This window comes from Lepeophtheirus salmonis, chromosome 1, assembly GCF_016086655.4.
Source record: "Lepeophtheirus salmonis chromosome 1, UVic_Lsal_1.4, whole genome shotgun sequence".
Taxonomy (NCBI): domain Eukaryota; kingdom Metazoa; phylum Arthropoda; class Copepoda; order Siphonostomatoida; family Caligidae; genus Lepeophtheirus; species Lepeophtheirus salmonis.
Genome location: NC_052131.2, coordinates 45,207,953 through 45,229,091, shown reverse-complemented (window position 1 = coordinate 45,229,091; position 21,139 = coordinate 45,207,953). Strand labels below are relative to the sequence as shown.

Genomic DNA, 21,139 nt, shown 5'->3' with positions numbered 1-21,139 from the left:
TATTCTTTTTTGCTTAATACTGTATATAAAAAAGTATGTGTAAGTATCGGGTGAATCGGTAGTATTGATCCGATTCCTATACTTCAAAAAAGGTCAATTCTGATGCATCGGTACACCCCTAATAATTATAAATATCCAAATAACATTTAATTGATAGTATAGCTTTATTTTTGTTCATTTCATGGAATTGAGATGTAAATACTTGCAATTAGGGAAATAAACCAATTGTTTATACAGTTTAACTAATTAACATCCATGATGCACGCATAGTTTGAAGAGCAAAGAATGAAAGGGTTCATAATAAGACTGTTTATTTCATTATTAATGTGTTTAAAATGAGGATAAAGGACCTTTGAGGTAATTGAAAATTCTTGTAGGTGAAAATTGGATAAATTGATATATCTTTAACTTAAAATTTTGTAGACAGAATTGCCATAGCTCATGGACAACATGCTCGAGAGTTATTCTCTTGAACTTGAAGTGTTTATATTTGCGCCCCGGTGATTCCTAAAGATAGAAATATACTATATGTATATGTATTTCACCAAAAGTTAGATGGATTAATTGTAGTACTATAATGTTTATTTATACTTAACCAGTGCAACTCCATCTAACCAATTAAAGGAACATTAAAAAAAATAATTGTAGAGGTTGTTTTTGGGAACGTTATAAAGTTTTTTAGATCTTTGATTTTTATTGTTGAATTTTACAATTTTCTACAGAACACGATAGATTTAATATGTACATACGAATACTACATTAAGGGTCAATAGTAATGAGTGTCGTGAGTAATTTGAAGTATCATTTCCGTTCAGTACATTCTAGACAGGAGGTATTTTAAGAAAAACAAATCGAGTTGTTTAGTATGAATGTCTCAGTCGATGGTAGTTCCTTTTTCCTTTTCCAGGAGGAACTTTTTTGTGTTTTTGATAATGAGAGGCTGACTTTCGTAGAAAAGCATCCTCCTGTTTAAGTTTAATTTTCCTACTTTGAAGTTTGCTACTTCCAACTACACCTCTCCAATAGTTTTCATAGATTTGATACAGATCCTGGAAGGCATTTGATATTCTCTCCGCAGGGTAAGTGAAGAAGTGGGATAAACTACATGCATGGATTAAAGAGAAAATATGCTATGAATTAGTTTTGACTCTTTTTCATCATTAATGAGTCGCATGCTTAAGAAATTTACCCATTTTTGATACGAGTAGCTTTACTGGATCTACTTTCCATCTCTTCTTGTGATGCTGGGAATGACAAGTCAAGCAGGGGAAGGATGTCTGACCTGAAAATAAAGAACAGCATATAAATGTATATCTTTAAAAAAAAAATTATTTGTGATGCTCACACCTTTTTTGAAGTCTTCGGCGTCGTTCATCATAGAAGTAGTCTCCATCGTAGTAATCCTCCTCATAATCTCCGTAAAAGGTATTCCCATTCCGTTTTGAGGATCCGATCCTATTTTCGGGAAGGAAAGCAAGAACGTAAAACACTGAAAGCAAACAAGAAATATATAGGAGATCATGACCATGGTATGACTGTGAGGAATAGTCCCTTACTCAGAAAAACAAATATAAAGTTCCCTACGATGGCAGCAGCGACGAGAGAAGACACATTGAATGAAAATGGCTTGAATAAGCTTTCTTGGATTTGGAGTTGATATGAAGGAATAAGAGAGATTATGTTTTGTAGATTGGCGTTGCCTATATTTGCATCCACGAATAGGAGACTCGAGAGAAGTAGCATTAGTATGAAGCATCCCAGTGATGATGGGATGAGAGGCCGATGTGTGCAGTTGGATGTCATGTCCTAGTATATGTAGTTGCAAGTATTTTCTTATGGATATGTTTTATTCTTTTTCCGTACAAGGGAATTTGATTACTGAATGTGAAATCAAAATGTATTTTTGTGGTGAAAAAGTTTCCATTGATGGTTGTGTCTGCCGACAAACTTTCATTACTTATTGATTCCATGAAACCGAGAGGGGATCTATATCATTAATATTACTATAGTAATTACAATACGTACAAATATTATACATACTATTTAAAATATTTAAATATTTAATTATGAAAAGAATTAAATTTAACGCACCAGGATTTACAAATATATATGTACAATTACATAATAGCTTCACTAACACAGATTAAATGAAACATGCAGATAAATATTTTCTCCTCAATATGTCGGGATTTATTACTAAGAATATGCCCGCTAAGGATTTTTCTAAATGTATGTAATATTTTTTTTCATTTTGCTACCACTTTTTTGAGTATTGCTTAAATAGTATCCTAACTGTAATCTATTTCCCCTTCTTATTTAACGTCAAAGACTCTATACTAGGGTTTGAACCAGTGGCGGAATATCAGAGGAGCCATAGGGTCCATGCTTCTCCTGCAATGCCTTTTTATAGAGCCCTATATTAGGGTAGAAATATATCATTTTTGTAATAAAAAGAAGATCTTAAGTTTACCTTCTAAAATAATATATAAAATCCGAAATTTCCCCAACAAAGTGCCCATTTTTAGTTAATCTGTGGTATAGGAGGGCTAAAATTATACATGACTTCCTGTGTGAAAGTCCGCTACTGGTTTGAGCGATATACACGGTTGATCTTATCTATTAGTACAAAAAAAAAATCAATTTTTCAAGAGAAAAATGTAAACGATAGGTTTTGTTAGGATGTTTATTTAACAAAATCAACTAAAAATAGTATTTGGCATAACTTTTAACCAATATGTGAGCCCTCAGCTCTTTTAATTGCTTTAATATGAGGCTTAAATCCCTTGTAAACCTTGACTATGTAGTCAGACTCGAGCTTGGTCCACTTCTTCTTGATGGAAGCCTCTGGAGACTGGACACTCCTGTGAGGAGTAACACTCACCCTCTCCTTCAGATGTGACTTGGTAGAGTATTATAACACCCCAACCCATAATCAGTGTTATTCTTCATTATCTATAAACTTCCGCACTTTGGAATTCCCCTCCGCAAAAATTAAATTATCATGATAACAGCTTTGGAAAATTCAAAACCCTATTCAAGTTTCAACTTTGTTTGGGTTGTTATATTTATTTTATGCCTTCAGAATATAAGACATTCGTTACACGATTGTTTAAATCAATTTTTACTTTCATATAATTAGTATTCAACTAAAGAATATAACCTTAGTTTGACAAACTAAGCACACAAAAAAAAGGAAGAAAAAAGAGTACATGTTTTTAGGGCAGATTCAAAGATTATTCTTTGGGTAGGTTTTGAATACTTCATTCAAATTTTCCGACTAACATCTCATTTTTTCTATACCTAATATGAAGTAACTTTTAAAAACAATAAGATATGGGCCTTTTCATTTTTATAAAAATAATAAGGGGCCTTTCATAATAAATAATTTAGTTCATTTGGTTTTTTAATTACCTTTTTTTTAGAACGGTCAAACATATTTCCTTCCCTTTTCCAATGATGATTGAATGACATTTTTTCAAATGTTAATATTTTTCTCTATTTCTAATTTCAAAATTAAAAACTTTCAAAAAGGGCCCCCGCTAAGTTTGGGTTTGTCGTTAAATAATAAAAACAGCTTTTAATTATTTTTTTTTTAATTTAAGAATAAAAACTCTTTTTATGCGTTCTTCTTTTCTTTCATTAGTACAACTAGATATTTATGTGACTACTATGTATTCATATATCAATGAAATAATTATACTAAATTATTGGGGTATCCTGTATAATTTTGCACGTCTCTTTCTGTCTAGAAATTGGAGACAGCGACAGTGGATAGCTGAAAATCAATTATCGCAACCTTTCAATAATAAGGAAATAACTTCCGTACGTTAAGTGTAGGGACGCGAAGTGAAGGGAAGAATATTATTACTGTCTGAGGAAGAGAAGACGCGAAGTGAAGCGGAAGGATCTCGACTTTTCCAAGTTGTTTGGTTAATTAGCAATTCAAAGGGTCACAAAATCAGATGGAAGTTCTAATTGTGTGGAAGAAGTTGTGAATTTGGCTCTTATAGAGTATTCGGAGGAGGGGGATGAGTTCTCTCGGAGTCCACCCGTATACAGTACTGAGGTATGAGGCCGGAGGAGATCTTATCTAATTATGTAAGGCATTACCACTTTTTCTTATATCTACCACGAAGCATGACAGTAGAATTAATTTCAGGAATACTTTGCACGGGAGTCGTAGTGTGCAAATTCGCGTTTATCTTCTTGGACATGGATGAACTCGGATAAGAGTGAATTCAAAGCCTAATTGAAATATTTTTATCCTATCAGGGTCCTTATTCAAACTTAATTATTTGTTACCTAATAATGAGTCTTAATATTATATTACATTAAATATCATTTGATTTTGTGATGATTTTATCAATCATAATTATTGGAATAAGTTTACAGGTAGGTTTAAACAACCATCAGAGTTTTTAATATATATCTGAATTATTATTCCCCAATTGGACTTGTGTGAAAAACATTTTATTTCGGAAGGATTGCGAATTAAACGAATTGGAAATTTGGACTGCTTTATATATGATTTTATCTCTTTTTTTCTATAAATTTGAGTTATTTGTTCATTTGTTATATATTGTAATTTATTAATTTCTTGTGATTACTCTATTTTGTTACATGTTGATTCATTTGTCTTTGATTTTTTCTAACTCCGATATTTTTTGTTAACTGTTCAATTTGTTAGTTATTAAATATTTAAATTTTTATTAATATACTCAATGTTTTAATTTATTATAGTATTCTTTTCTTTATTTACGTATACCCTTCCGCACAATGAGACCTTCCATCTGTTTTTGTGACTCTTCGAAGTGATAATTAACCGAACAACTCGGAAAAGTCAAGATTCTTCCGCTTCACTTCGCGTCTTATCTTCCTCAGATAATAATTTTCTAATTTATTCTAATATTGCAGGTTTGATCTTTAAAACCTTTTTTTTTTTTAAATCCTGTTTATAGAGTATAATATCGATGCAAAGTCATATTTTGAAATGAAACAACTATATAGTTTAGTGTACTGAAGAACAGAAAATGTTCCCCGAATAAAAATTGATAAAAAACCTTCCAGCATTCGAAAGGTAAATATTTATTTAGCTATCTTGCGTATGGTCTCTACGAAATGGGTCTAATCATACAAAATTCAAGAGAAATGAAGGATCTAATTGAGAAGCTAATATTTTATGCAGATTTATTTTAATTGCAGTATATTCATAGCTAAAACTAAAGAATAAATATTATATTACATTTTATAATTACATATTATATTTAACTTTTAACAATGGAAAAAAATATATAGAATCAGAATGATGATTGTTCATCTTTGATTACCACCAAATTAAACTAATTTTTAATGTTTTACAGTTTAGTGTTTTTTTCGAAATTATATATAAATAGCAAAGGATTATGTTGTTGTTTTTTTCTTGGTTTTTAGAATCTTTATTTAAAAAAATCGAAAAATTAAAAATTTACAAAAAAAAAATTGAAAAATCCATAGTTATTCAGAAAAATTTAAATTTTTTTCCGAAAAAAATGTAAAAAATAAAAATTCAAATATAAAAATTTTTGGAAAACAATTTCAAAAATCCATAACTATTTATAGGAAATTACATTTTTTGGAAAAAATCTGAAAATTACATTTTTGAAAAAAATGTCCAAAGTTAAAATGCGAATATTAAGTTTGTCTGTCAGAAATATTTTTCAAAAATCCATAGCTATTTACAAAAGAAATTAATTTTTGGACAAAAAATTCTAGTAAAAAAATTCCTTAATATTTTTTTTTTGGGGGAGTCTTCTATGAATTACAAAAGATGCTATCAAAGATCAAAGCTATATGCAGACAGGCTGGAGCCAGAGAAGCAGCCCATAGGAATAGGAAAATTGATATCATTGAAAATGAAAATAAAGAGGACATTTCGGATCGTGAAAAAAATTCACGCAGGATCAAATCTTCTGAGATTCTGACCTACCATTTAGAACCAGATGAAAAATGAACAATATCGAAGACTTATCTAAATCAAAACTACAATGTGGCATGATGGAGAAAAAAAGAAACAAAAGCAAGGATTGTCAATCATGCTAGCAAGTGCAAGTGAAATATCTGAAGATCCTACAGAAATATGTAAAGAAATAAAAACATTCTTCTCCGAGCTATATCAATGCTTCGATTGAACAGAACTTAAGAAATGCTTCAGATGTACCCATCGATCTGCATACTTCTGCAAAGAACTGAGATGTAATGCGGACTGTAAATTCATAATTCCTCCGGATGATAATAATTTCATCGAGAAACATTTAACGATACAAGAAATCATAACTGCTGTGAGAGAAAACGCTAAATCTAATAAAACTCCTGGACAATCTGGTTTTAGTTTTGAATTTTACAAAAAAGATATAATTTGCTCCTATTATATTACAATTTTACGAAAAGATTATGAGTGTAGAATATTTTCCTGAATATGCGTCTGATGGAAATATCATACTGATTCCTAAACAAAATAAAGATGCAAAGTTTATAAAAAATTCGAGGCCTCTTACTATGCAAAACTGCCTTAACAAGATTTTTATATACATTATATTAAATTGCATAAACAACGTCTTGAATAAAATTTTACATGAATCTCAGTATGGCCTTTTAAAGCATAATCTAATGGACTGCATTCCTTTGACTCTACAAACGTGTATAGAAAGTGCCCAAGGGCTGACGTTAATGGCCGTGGATTTCGCCAAGGCTTATAATACTTTATCACACGAATAGATTATCAAAACGCTGTACAGAAAGGGTTTTGAAGAATATATCATTCGAATGGTCGGCGTAACCTTAGCAAGAAATAGATCAGCCATAAAGTATGGAAACCAGTGCAGCTATTTTGAGAATAAAAGGGGCGTTCACCAGGGAGATCCACTGTCTGCAACAATTTTCATCATATGCTTAGACAAACTTATTTGTGATGTTCACTCAGAAGCCACGATAAAAGGATTTCAACTATCTGACAGAACTTTAAAATATCTGTGCTATGTAGACGACCTAACTATGGTGTTTTCAGTAAGTCCTATCAAAACACTAAAATCAATTAAAACATTTATACGCATGCTTAAAAGTTTTTCCGACAAATCTGGTCTTTTTGTGAATGAAGAGAAAACCAAACTTTTATGTCCTTATAGCCACCTAATATCCAAAGAGTGGCCACAATTTAGTTTTGGAAAAAGCCTCAAATTATTAGGATCGTGGGTTGGCCCCGATAGCATGTTGATGAATTATACAGAAATCCTCTCAAGGATAAAAATAGCTTTAAGCTATTAAGTTTACCTAAATTTCTGCACATGGGATAGAATAAGCGCACGGAACACGTAAATTGTTCCCAAAATCCCCCACTTGTTCCCAATATCTCCATTCGCTCTAAATATAGCTTATGAGATTAATGTATTGAAGATTCTTTCCTTAAAATCTTAAAGAAGAAAAATGTATCAACTCAAAGCATACAAAATCCAATAAAATATGGCGGCTTAAGCGGGATATAATTTGCTAATTTTTGGAAATGCCTCAACTCCTATTGGATCAGGAAATTGTGAGACACACAATACTTTTGGAGCGTCCAATTGAACCACTTTCTAGTTACAAAAGGATTAAAATACACCGACTGCCCATACTCGGGCCTATCCAAAGTCTTCGAAAAACTGGGGGATTCTCGGCTAGGCTCAAAGGATTTTGTGATGGATCTTGGGAAGTTCTATAGGTCAGTCTTAGGAAATTTTTTACCAGTACAGCGACCAATACTTCCTTTTAGAATCAAGATCAGTATTTTCTCCACCTGGGACCTGAGAAGATGTCTAACACAACCTACACTTACTCATTTCATTGCTTATTTAAGCCGTTGCAAAATCCCAAGAACTCCACAGCAACGTATCAAAGCCATTAAAAATAAGTATCTAATCGCTCCTGAGAAATGGTTGAAGTACAGAGTACTTTCGGGTACTCTTGAGACGGCTGGGAAATACTACAAAGACAGGCAAGTAGATTGTTTTTTGCGCGGTTTAACAAGAGAAACAGCATACTGTGGGAATGCAGCAAATTAACGGAAATCTACAGTGGCGTACAAATCATCATTGAAGAGGGATTTGCCCTCCAACTTTCGAAAAATGATTTTTTATCAAGAGCAAACGACGGAAAAATCGACGTAATAAAACAAAGGCACTGTATATAATATACAAATTCTGCACTACAAGAGACGATAACTTTGATGGCATTTTACCAATATTAAGATTGTATTTTAGGAATTTGAATGGGATTATTTGTTAATTATTATTTTATTGTTGTCATGCAGTTATCGACGGTTTTTGATGATTGAAAGGTAAATTTGCATTGTAGTACATGAATGGTGATTATAATTAGAAAATTGTTGAATAAAACTGAATCCCTAGTGGCCATTTTTTGGGGGATGGGAGGCTACAGTTCCTCCAGCTCACTCCCTGCATAAGCCCCTGAATAGTTTGTATAAATTAATGTAAGACATAAGAAAAATTGAATAGCATTCACTCAATCATTAAAACAATTTAAATATTCTACATATTTGATTTGTGATTTCTAATAAGCGTTTTTAATCCAGATCAAAATTTCACCTTCCAGAACATACTAAATTACTCCTCTGTTAAAAACCACAGCTTTAAAATTATACAAAACATATTAAATCACTCAACCTACCAACTTTATTTGTTTTGTTTTTTTTAATTTTAAAAGTTTAAGGCTTGCTGCAATTGAAACTTTCCAGAAATTTTATATCCGTTTGAGCCCTTGCAAAGTGTTATAGTCGAAGTAATGTCCTAAAAAAGGAACTGTTGATTTTATAACATTGACATTGAGTTTGTCATTTTCTTAGTGTTTTATAAGAAATTCATATGGGTTTTTTTTTTTTTTTTAAAATCTCAATGGCAGCCAAATATGCATAGTAATTGAGAAGATGTTAAAATGTGGTTCCATCCTTCAATAAAGTCTACCATAGTTTTTAGAAGATGTGTATAGTGTGTGGATTTGCCATGGCTCATTAATCCCAGGTTCACACGAGTGAGTGTCTCTCAACATTGATTTCACGCCCTCTACAAATATGTATATATCCGACTATTATTATTATTATTGCTCGAGGAATAAGGAATTAAATGCAAAATAATAATAATGATAAAACTGTCATCAACAATGATCCAAAACGAATTGAGACGGGGATGTTATATGGATGTATTTTGAGGAGGCATCCCCCCCCCCAAAAAAAAACCATTAGGGTTGCTCAAAATAAAAGTTAAAGGAAAGGGGATAAGAGGGGAGAAAAAAAATCTTTTTTTTCTTTTCTTTTTGGTCCATCCTAAGCCCCTAGGGAGAAAATCATTTCTGTTTAACAATGTTGGTTTCCCATTGAAACACAAAATGGATTTATCACTTTACACACGTTGTCTTAGAACTCATGAATTTAAAAAGTAAAATTAGTTACATGAAATAACAAATGAAAACAGTTTTTATCTAAAAGAAGCCACTAGATGAAAGAATGAATTATTGTACCTTGCAAACATTCTTTTAAAAAAATAGTAAAAAAGGCTCTAAATCAGTTGGTAAGTAACAATTTCTTCCCTTCAACTATGAAATTATTATGGAATCATTGTTGTGAATTGTTCACATCACCTTAAAGAGCTCACACCAATTCAACCAATCAGAGCACTGATCAGGAGAAAATAAGTAGAAACATCGACAGTTGACACCAAATATAGTCTGTATTTTTATGTTTGTGAAGTAACGCCGTGGAAGGACATCAAGATGAAAAAAATATGTACAAGATACTTAGTCATGAAAATCCTGTGTATTTTGGGTATGTTAAAAAAAAAAAGGAAACCGAAAATCAACTTGCCAACCTTTGACAGTTTGAAGAAGAGCAGCTTAGCTGTCACGAAGTTTCATTACGTCAGCTACAATCAAATGTGACAAGGGAGGAAGGAGAAAAGGAAATAAACTAGGAAATTGTCGAATAATTACTCCAATGTCGATCCTCATTTCTAATCTGAGTCCAAGAATTAACTCTGCAACAAATCCTTAATGTTACTCTTCGTCTTTTATGAACACACATAAATGTTTCTACGGATTTTGAATTTAAATTAAAGGAAGTTCACTGCCCAGGGGATTATACACGATTTGCATTACAAAAGATACTGCAAATTATAGAGGAAAAAAAAATTTAAAAAAATAAAACTTAGGAATTATTGTTATTTATATAAATATTAATTTTTTGATGGAATTATTATAATTAAATACTTCTAAACCATTTAATACGAATCTTAGAGATTATATCAACATAAAAAAACTTGAGAGGTTGCAGGCTCCGCGCACCCTATTGGGAATGTGGGGATGGAGAGTTGTAATTTTATAAGAAAACTTTAACTGTTATATGATAATTGTAAATTATCAAAAAGTGGAGCACCATGGCCCCTGGGTCCTCTATGCTGCACAGTGCCTAGGCTAGGTCATTTAGCAAACTGTATCATTTTAGTTGTCCATGAAATGATAACAAAGTCAGCGAATAAAAAACAAATTTTAGGCCAATAAAAACGACAAATCATTCAATACTTGCCCAAATAGTATTTACAAGTCATGGTCTTGAGTCCTTCAGAAAAATATCTCAAAAATACTCATGAAAGTTATCTCTTATTTAATGCTATAAAAACCCTCATGTAAAATGGCTCTTAAATAACTAATATTCACACGTTTGTGGACTCTTTTTTTTTTTTTTTTTTTTTTACCATCATCCAAAACCATAACAAATGCATTGTCGATTTTTATTGTTATTATTTTTGTGTACATATTATATATACACCATTTGTCAAATTTGTTTAAATTTATATCGTTTGAGTCTCATAAAACGCTTTCGATGAACGCAAGCGTAAATAATCATCCGTGAGAGTTCTGTGGGTTTTTTTTTTTCTGTCAAGTGTACTCAAAAGAAATAATTTTTTTTATTATTATTTCATGACGTCATTTTATAATAATGACTGTTAAATTCTCTCAACATTATTTGTATGTGGGCAATAGTGGTATTCTGGAGCATATTTAGAGTTTTATATTCATACTCAAAGCGAGTGTCTATCTATGGCTGCCGAGGAGCAAAGGGGAGTAAACCTGCCTTGATCACTCCTACAAGTAGAAAGACCCCTTCCAACAAAATAAAAGTTGGACACCAGGAATCTTCTTTTGGTGAGACATCAGGGGCGTCCGCATGGGGTAGGCTGGAGGGGCTGTAGCCTCCCACAACCAAATGGAGGAATTTTTGCTTGTTACTAGAATATTTTATATTTGTAATTGAATTGAATTTTTAAATTTTTTTTTTCCTAAAAAATTTAGTATATTTTTAGATTTTTTAAATTTGTCCCCAAAAAATTTAATATTTCAAAGTTAATTATTGAAAACTTTTCACCAAACTTTTTTTCTGAAAAACTGTATATCTTATTAACAATTTATTTCCAAAGAATTTAATTTTTTTCAAGCCGTCCCCAAAATATAATCCTGCAGACAAATTTAGAAATTAGCATCTCCTACAAACAACTATATTTTATGAATGAATCTAGATAGAAGCTAAGGGAATTTATATACTATGAAAAGTCTTCACTTGTAAATTTGTTTCTTTAATTTTGAGTTCTATCAACAAAAAGAGGGGCATTTACTTTCCATGTCGGACGTGGAATAAAATCAAAATAGCGAGACAAAACAGTGCAAATCGGAGCAGGTAGGTTGTCACTCTACCTTCCCACAAGTTGAAATAAGAGTTATCCCTTGAAAAATACAAAATCATTGAGAACGTGTATAGAACGCAACCCACAAAATAATGTACATTTTCCAAATTGTGAATCCATTGTACGCGATTAAAATAGCATTGTATTTTTTTATATAATGTGCGATAAGTCAGAAGTATGAAAAAGGCGGATTGGATTCCACCATCTGGTTTTTTGTGGGTTTTTTTATTATTCTTTCCCTCGGTTCTTCCTCCTTTTCATAGTATCTCCTCAAGCATAAAATTGTAATTGATCCTCTTTTCCCCTCACTCCTTCCATATCGTTACATATGAGGTTAAGTGCTCAGTAGAGGATCTCTCCTCCATTGTGCCCCAAGTGATGTTCATTGATTCTTGGAGGGTATATTGAAAGATGCTAAAAGTAAGGATCGAAGAATCACGTAACCTTTGTAATAAAAAAAAACGTGGATATGAGAGATATGCAGTCGTACATTAAAAATAATTTGTGAGATGATTTCACCGTCTCATGAATCCCATTTGGTTGTATGTACGTACAATAACATGAAAATCTCTCAGAGATAAGAATCAGTCTATTAAAAAGGATTTCAAAGTCTTGTCAAAAAACTATTTAAAATCCTTTATCAGATAGAATCGGATTTTTTATTATTCCATTACATTTGAAGGTTCTTGAGGAAATGATAATTTGGTCTATCATTAATAATTACATATTGTATCTGTGCTGAGGAGATTATGTAAATTGTACACAATATTATATTTTTATAAATTTACAATGTAAAACTTTCATTTTAATATTCAAAGTATGTTTGAAAACAAATAAATCCACAAATTGTAGCTTGGGAACGTTACATAAATTATACTTAGATACATTAAGAATACTATCATTCCGGGAGTTGTATTATTTCGTCACTAGATAGGGCTATTCTATTCTGCATGTGTTATGTTAGCAAACAATGATCATGGCCCATTCAATTGAAGTAATATCCATGGCCTTAAGTCTCAAAGAATCATGCTAGTCCAAATATTTTTTGATGGTTAAAAACATATGTATGTCACGTCTTCACTTTAGTGTCTCATGCAATCTTTCCTTCAAAAAGCAACAAAAAAAAGACCAAAAATAGTTAATAGTTACAAAATACCCAATTCTTCAAAATTATGAAATTATTATTCAATATTTGTTTCAAATTGTTTCTTGCTTAAAATTAGCTAATTTTTTATTCAGCCAAACAACGTTCAGAACATTTGTTAGGGGAAAAAAGCAGAAAAATCGACAGCAGACAACAAAATCGACTTTATATTTTTTGTTATCAAACAAACCCCGTGTCATCCACACACTTAATATGCTCGATAATTAATATTTATTTTCTCTCTCTTCCAATGGTTTTTGTGGAATATAAATATTTGTTTTAAAATCCTTTGTGGTCTGACCCATGGTTAAATATTTTTGAAGGATTTAGAAATTGTTTCATTCATTAACTTGGAAGGTCACACTTACCAATATTACAGGCTCTAACTTCACCTCCAAAATACTTGTACTTGTAGATTTATAGCATTTTGGTTTTATGTACTTTTATTAAGGCAAATTGAGAAAACTTCGTTTCATCAATGTCTTCCTTCATACATACGTAATAAAAATGAATCTAGTCTATATTATTCAAGGATATGTTTATACTTAAAGACACTGTCAATAAGCAACATGGATAAAAATTACGTAGGAAAATATTTTGAGCAAAACATTTTTTCAAAATACTTATGCAATATATAGCAAGAATCAAGGAAACTATAAGCTGCCAATTTATAATTTCAGATATCTAAGAAGGGCCCAGTCTGCAGTGCATATAATGCTCCCTGATGTATATCATATACATATTTTTGATTTCAGGAATGACAATAATTGCAAGTATGTGCATGTATACAAGGAGACACTGATTCTGATTGTGTATTGGTATTGCTTTCTTTTGCATATGACAAAATTTGAACAAATTATAAACGGTACTATTTAAACACTGGTTTAGTTTGAAAAATTAATTTTTTGGAAAAAAAATTTAAATATAAAATTTGTTGAAAAGCATTCCAAAAATCTAACACGCTTACAAAAAAATTTCAAATACTAAATTTATACCCAGAAAATTAAATTTTTTAGAAAAATATATATAAAGAAATAAATTAAATTTCAAATATTAAATTTGTTAGTAAAAAGAACAAAATCCTTAATTTGAGAGGGACTACATGCCCTCCAGCTCGCCCCCTGCGGATGCCCCCTGCATATGAACTGATATAAATATTGAGTAGTTGCTTGCGATAATGAAGAAAGGAGCGTAAGACAGAGGATTCTTTTGGGGGGTTTTCTTCTATATTATTAAAGTAATTTTCTCTGTTCATGGACGCCTAATTACTCTGGTCAATGCCAGGTACTACCACTAGTATATAATACATATTAATAGACTTATTTTGATGAAAAAAGACACTCTAGCTTCGAAGAGCTGACGGCCAAATTTGTGCCCTCTACTTTGTAGTGTATTGGTCATTCATTTTGAGCTTCAAAAAGATTCCATTAGATGAAGGTTTACAACTCTATCAAACTAATATCAAGAGTATAATTGATTTTTATTTTCCTCTCTCACAATAGTAAATAATATACAGTTTTGTTTGTCAAAACTTTTATGAATTCACTCCCTCTCTCTCTCACCTCAAAATTCCCATAAAAATCCTTCTCAGAATATTAATCCACCCAGTAAACCACGTACAAACATACCTATATATATGGGATCATAATAGTCTTTCTGTAATAGGATTAGGAAAGTAATCCACCCAAAATACAATACGAGAGTAAATAACAACAATTATTATCTTTATTGAACTGTATGTATGTATGTACATAGATTTTAAAAAATCTTTACAAAGGATCTCTCTCTCTCTCTTTGTGTTCCCCCTCTTTCCTACACGAGTACTTACTATTATTCCATTATGACAATTTGTTTACAGATTAGTGGATGTCAAATTTGATATTTCTTTATTTAATTTTATTCATGGATATATTAGTTTTGAAGATACGCGTGTCTGGGAATCTTATTTCTTAGATACTCGTTTGAGGGGTCCTCCATGATTCTGACATTGCTATTGTTTTTCTTCTTCTCCTAGTATTTTAGAAGTTTAATCATTTGGAAATAATTAATCCAATCATGAAGATGGACAATTCAAGTACAAGTATGTACAACACATTGGTAACATGTTACAAACATAAGTCCTTCGTATGCAAATCTAGGAAACAATGTATAATCGATCAATGGCTTTTTTGGAAAAAAAATTCAAAAACTCACATTTATTTATTAAAAAAATCAAACAAATTCCAAAATCAAATTTCAAATATTACATTTTTAGAAAAAAAAAACGAAAATAAATTGTAAAATTAAATTAAATTTTCTTGTCACAAGCAAAAGTTCCTTAATTTGAGGAGGCTACAGCCTATTCCCTGCGGACGCCCATGAATAATCTCCACTATATCATACATTATACAGTTGTAATGTAAATTTTATGACTTTCATTTTATGGACGTTCGAGAAACAGGGACTGTTGCAACTCTCCCCAGGTTCCCCTAATTTAAATAACGATACATGTCTTGAGTAGGGGCTTACTCATATATATCGGGGTCGGCAAAAATCTTACGTTTGTGAAGTATCTGAATCGACTCAATACTTTCGATTCCACCAATACTTATTCAATATGCATAGGTAAATTATATATCTATAGTATTAAGCAAAGAAAATAAAAAATCTAATTTTTTAAATGTTTTAATTTCAAATGGCCAAACAATATAAGAGGTGAAGATCATAGAATAGACTATCATAGATTTAAGTTTTGGGGGTTCCTACCTGTAGGGATAGTTGTGGATGATTAATTGATAAAATAATTCAGGAGAAGTCTTACAAATGTTGGGTTTTTGAAAATAATTCCGATTTGAAGTTTTGCTTAGCAGACGTTCTGATGGCACTGATTTTAGCTCTCTACCATAATCATTGGTGGAGTTATTTGTGTTCAGAGGATTTTTATAAACTTAAAGTTTGAAAATGAATTGAAAAAAAAAGTATTTTGTAAATTAGAAATTGAAGCAATTTACTGATATCATAAATTGCACTAATAAAAAATCAAAAGCTAAATTACAATTAGTTTTATTTCATAAAATATTCTTTCAAACCATTTTTTTGGTAATATTTATTTTTGAGAGCAAACGCAAGTTCCTCACTACTCAATGCGTGATAGCGACTGACTGTATTTCCGAGAAACCTTTGGAATATGTCTTCTAGAATTAAACTACACCCACATTCTTCAGCCTGATGGACACGCATTATAAGAAAAGGAGTTATCTTGCAGCACCCCTCTGTTTGAAATACCTATATACTTTATCTTTTAAAAATTGTATTATTATAGTATAGACAAAAGAATCATAAGCTATTAAGCCCATTTCTGAAGTGAATAGATTTAAACAAATTTACACTCTCCTTTTAAATAGGCTCTAGCTTATTATAAACCTAGTCTGGGAACCTGTCAAGGAAGCTTTACCCCACAAAGTAAGGAAAAGGTTTGACCACCTAAAATTACTTCTTATTTCTCATACATTATTGATTGTTTTTTGTCAACCTGACCCCCGCTCCCTCCCTAGCTGGTTCTGGCCTCAAGATCCCCCTGACAATAGCCTCCGGACGGTTTACCATAAGTTACATGGACAAAAAGTACCGTTGGAAAAGTGAGGTCAGACCGCCCACAAAGTACCTCCAAAACATCATATTATTGACCCCTCTATTACATAAAGGAACATTAATTGAACCATAATAAGAAATAAGGCAACCAAAATGGTAACAAAAAGGTTACAGGTAATCATTTGTTTATTATAATAAATACATAAAAAGTGATTATCTGACAGCTGAAGCTACAAAACAAGAAATCACGGTATATTTTTACTTTTTCAGTTTTAACACTTTCAGTTTTTCCATAAAGTTTTGTTATACAAACATGCAATTTGTAACTTACCTTTTGCACTATTTTTTTGAAAGAGTTCTGCCTCTGTGCGAACAACATCTAATGATTTTGGTGAAGACTCGCCTCAAACCATTCATTGACATACTTCCATCCATACTCTTGGAGAGATCATTCTAATTGGGTCAACCAAGTTGCAGTAAGTCACCCTCTTGAACTAAATGAGTACAACGTATCTTTTGAAGTAGTGATCTTGTAAAGAACTGCTATCAAACTTTTGCATCTATGTGATTCGTTCCTCAGCTGTCTTTGCCTCTTACTTGTCTAAAAACAACTGGAACCAAACTTCATTAACAGATGTTATTTTATTCTTAGTGTATATCTCGCACACAAACTTTTCAACTGCGGTAATAGTAGATGTGTGGATTTCAGATGCATGTCCAATCTTTGTTCTTCTGGGGGATTTTCTGTGGTCTTATTTTCCATTTTTTAGTGAATTTTTAGTAGGCAGGGCCAATATTACATATATATATATATAGCATGTCACCCAAAAATGATGACCAAGCTGTATGGCAAAACAGTACGGGACATCTTATCCTTATGGCGAATGTCTTTATAATTTTCATTTGAATATGTATCTATAAAGTTTATTATACAATGTGTAACTAAAAATATGTTGAGTTTGGCAAGCTTAATAGAATTACAAGGCTCTACCATAACACTTTTCCCACTGATGTCTGACTTCCACCACACTTTTTAATAGTGACGTCAGGGAGTATATACTATTACTATTAATTATATAATTGATAGTATTGAATGTTGTTAATATACCGTTGTTATTCTCTAAATAACGTCAAAATATGTCTTTCTTGACCAGCAGTTTGTACGGTACATCAAATTGAAAATTTTAGCAAGCCCAATTACATGATGGTCGAACCTTGTATTTCTATTAGACTTGGAGTTTGGGATTGTTATAATGTTTGTTTTCAAAAGTAGCACAATAACTCACAAACTAAAAAACAAATTATCTTTTGAAGTTAGGATATCAATTTTAAAACAAATAGCACCCACAATATAAACACGTCGAACATTGTCAAATAAAATTATTCAATTTATTCATAGGAAGTAAGTTCTGTTTTTGTTTTGTTTTTTCATAGTCACTTCTTATACGCAAAAGTTTCTCGTGATTTAAGGTATTATTGAGTATACTACCAATAGTTAGAATGGAATTCTAGTTTACTTTATATGTAAAATATCCTTACTTTACAAAAATTATATTTAGATACTACACTTATTCGTAAATATTCTTAAAAAGGTTGTAGATATTTTTGTTGTTAATTTCTTGACTATACTTCCATAGTTTTAATAAGGAAAAACGTTCAGAGGACGTAGGAAAGAATTTCCCGCCGCCTTGCATTTCCCCGCAATTTCTCGTTTCTTTCATATTTTTTCATTGGCTCTCTAATCTATTTTCTCCCATTGGAAAAACTCTCATGTTCTTAACTTTTTTCCCACTGGAGACGATTTAGAAAGCCCGAGGGAAAAATATCTTCTCCGCTCTCTCTCTCTCTCTCTCTTTCCTCCCTCTCACTTAAGAAAGCATCTTCCAAATGTCATTTTCAGATGATATATATATACACAACATTTAAAAATAATTCTTTTATTCCGTTACCTAAATTAGAACCAGTCACTTGTCAAGAACATATCTTTTTCTTCTCTTTTTGTAGAGAGTGGTGTAGCCATAAAAGAAAGGAAGAGATTTATTATAAGGATATTTTTATACTACTCATTACCAGAAGTTTGGTCGGGGTTTTTTTTCTTGTTCTTCCTTCAAAAACCTATCAGAAACAGAAGCAAGAAGAATAAAAAGCATATTCGAAAGCACTTCTACAAAAAAATATTTAATATTAATATAAAGGCCATACCATGGCATCAGTTCAATACTCAACAACCTACAGTGAGCATCATCCAATTCACCATCTAGGATATTTGTCGCCACAGGGAAACGAAGGGATGCATTTCGAGGCCTCTCCCGGAATTGTGAGCTCCACAATGAATGGACGTGAAAATGATCCAAATTCATACTGCGGTATACAGCAGCTTCACTCCAATGCAACACAGCATAATGGCCAGTACTTAGGTAAGAAGATAAATTTCCCCTCTAGGAAAGTCTCATTTTTTAAGTTAAAAACAATGTTTTTATAGAGGATGTCGAGTCTGGAGTAAGTGAGGCTGAATACTATTCGTCTTCTCATCATGTTTCCGGATCCTCCCCTTCAAAGCATTCACCACCTTCATCTTCCAACATGGAATCCAGTTATCGATATCGACAAACACAAACGCAGCAAACTCATCCAACAGCATCTCGACCAACGAGTACGACAACATCATCAGTCCCCAACTCCAGTAGTAACAACAGCAACTCCAGAGATAAGAAAAGAACTCTGAGGTACGCCCAACATTCAACACGAGAGGATAATAGGTATACCCAAACTCCTAACCTCTAATCTTAAAAGCATATGTCCTCAAACACCAAACTAAACCCTTGGGAGGCTCAATTCCTTTTAAAATATGTTTATTTGTCAGTATTTATGTTATTATCATTATTTTGCAGTGCTTCAAGTATTAACTCTGCTTTTGAAGAACTTCGACTCCACGTTCCTACCTTTCCATACGAGAAGCGGCTCTCCAAAATTGACACCCTTCGACTCGCCATCGCATACATATCCCTTCTCAAAGAGATCCTTCACCACTCTGATACCATGGAACCCCTTGCATATATAGAACGCTGCCTCCGAGGAGAGATCCGCACAGAGGGAAGTCAGGAATGGAATACATCTGATTTGACGGCAAGGTTAGCTTGGATCAATTGGGATAATTTAGGGGTGGGTCCCTCTCGGCGAGGAGTTCTATCCAATCTCCAACTCTCCGCCGACAACATGAATTCAGCTGCAGCAGCTGCTGCCGCTGTCATATCAAACTCATCTCAAACCAGTGGTGCCCCTCATTCCCAACAACTCCTTGGTGGACCCAGTCTTCCAGGACAACATCATTCCCTGCATCCTCAAGATCCACAACTTCATCATCAACAGCATGCTCATGTCCTTCACCCTCACCACGAGGGTATTCACTCTGCTCATGCTGGAGGAGTACATCTCTCACATACTTGTCCTAGTCATATGAGTATGGGAGGAGGGATGTGAGTCAACATATATTCAACCTCTATAATTTTACTCTTTTTTTCTCTTTACCTCTAGTCATACCCCTACAAAAATATACATATCTCTGTTCCTTTTTCTGTTTTTTTTTTTTTAAAGAATGACCAATTATATATTTAATAAATCAATATTATGATGAAATAAATAAACAGCCTTATTTACCATTGACCCTCTCCTACTTCGCTGAAGGTGATCCGTCCTTCTTGATTCTTTCCCATGAAAGAAATCCTATCAAGTACTAATTCCCTTGTAACCCCTGATTTTCCCGCCTACATAATTAGAATTCTACGAAAAGTAGAGACAAAATCCTTTACCCAATTTATTTATAAATATATAGAATACCCTCACGCCATGGGGTATCAGAAGAGAACAATACGGAGTTACCCTTACAGGCACGGGGATAACATGAAAAATAAGGGGGGGGGGGGGCTATTGTTGCACGTTAAAACGGGCGTGAACGTGATTTTTATCTCGTACACAATATTATTATGACCTTCGAACTTGGGGGTGGTGAAAAGAAATCATTTTATTTTGTGTTGATGTAGTTTTTTTGCAATATCTTTGATGTTGGCTCCTAAAATATTGATTATCGTTATTAACAGACTTTTCCTGGAGATTAACATGATGAAACCAATAATAATAATAATAATAATATTCACCTCCCTCCCCATTGCAGATGCTTCATTCAATTGGAACATCACCTCTTAGAAGTCTTTATTTGTTCGGTATTGAAATATTTCTCAATGCACCATCACTAATCTGAATTCAATGATTATCTTAAAGTGCAATTGTACACATTATAGCAGAGGCGTCCGCAGGGGGTGGACTACAAGGGATCCCCCAAAAAAAGAAGTATGTATGTTTAATAGAAAATTTAATTTTTCATATTTCTGTGTGACTTTCTATAAATACCTATAAATTTTTGAATTTTTTGTCCAAAAATTTCATTTTTGAATTGTCATGGTCGAAATTTAATTTTCTTGTGAATAGCTGTGGATTTTGAAATTTTTTTTGAGAATGGATATTGATTTTTGCAAAAAAAAAAGTAATTTTTAGTAAACTGTTGAGGATTTTTGAAATTATTTTCTACAAACCCAGCACTCCAAAAAGTATATTAACCTGCGGAAACCCTTGCGTAAAGTAAAAAGGATTTTTATATTTTATTTGGATT

The 21,139-nt window shown here is 32.2% G+C and overlaps 2 protein-coding genes across 2 annotated transcripts; one reads left to right on the top strand and one right to left on the bottom strand.

Annotated features, from left to right (window-relative positions):
- Window positions 1–654: 654 nt before the first annotated feature.
- On the bottom strand, window positions 655–17,440 carry LOC121131797 (uncharacterized). The gene is made up of 5 exons (XM_040727184.2): window positions 16,805–17,440; window positions 1,557–1,986; window positions 1,348–1,489; window positions 1,190–1,282; window positions 655–1,101 (listed from the first exon to the last, which is right to left on the bottom strand). The coding sequence occupies exons 2-5, from the start codon at window positions 1,801–1,803 to the stop codon at window positions 861–863; spliced, it is 723 nt and encodes a 240-aa protein (XP_040583118.1). The 5' UTR covers window positions 1,804–1,986; window positions 16,805–17,440; the 3' UTR covers window positions 655–860.
- Window positions 17,441–18,412: 972 nt separating this feature from the next.
- On the top strand, window positions 18,413–20,132 carry Fer2 (48 related 2). Its single transcript, XM_040727183.2, has 3 exons — window positions 18,413–18,890; window positions 18,956–19,232; window positions 19,365–20,132. The coding sequence occupies exons 1-3, from the start codon at window positions 18,677–18,679 to the stop codon at window positions 19,951–19,953; spliced, it is 1,080 nt and encodes a 359-aa protein (XP_040583117.1). The 5' UTR covers window positions 18,413–18,676; the 3' UTR covers window positions 19,954–20,132.
- Window positions 20,133–21,139: the final 1,007 nt, after the last annotated feature.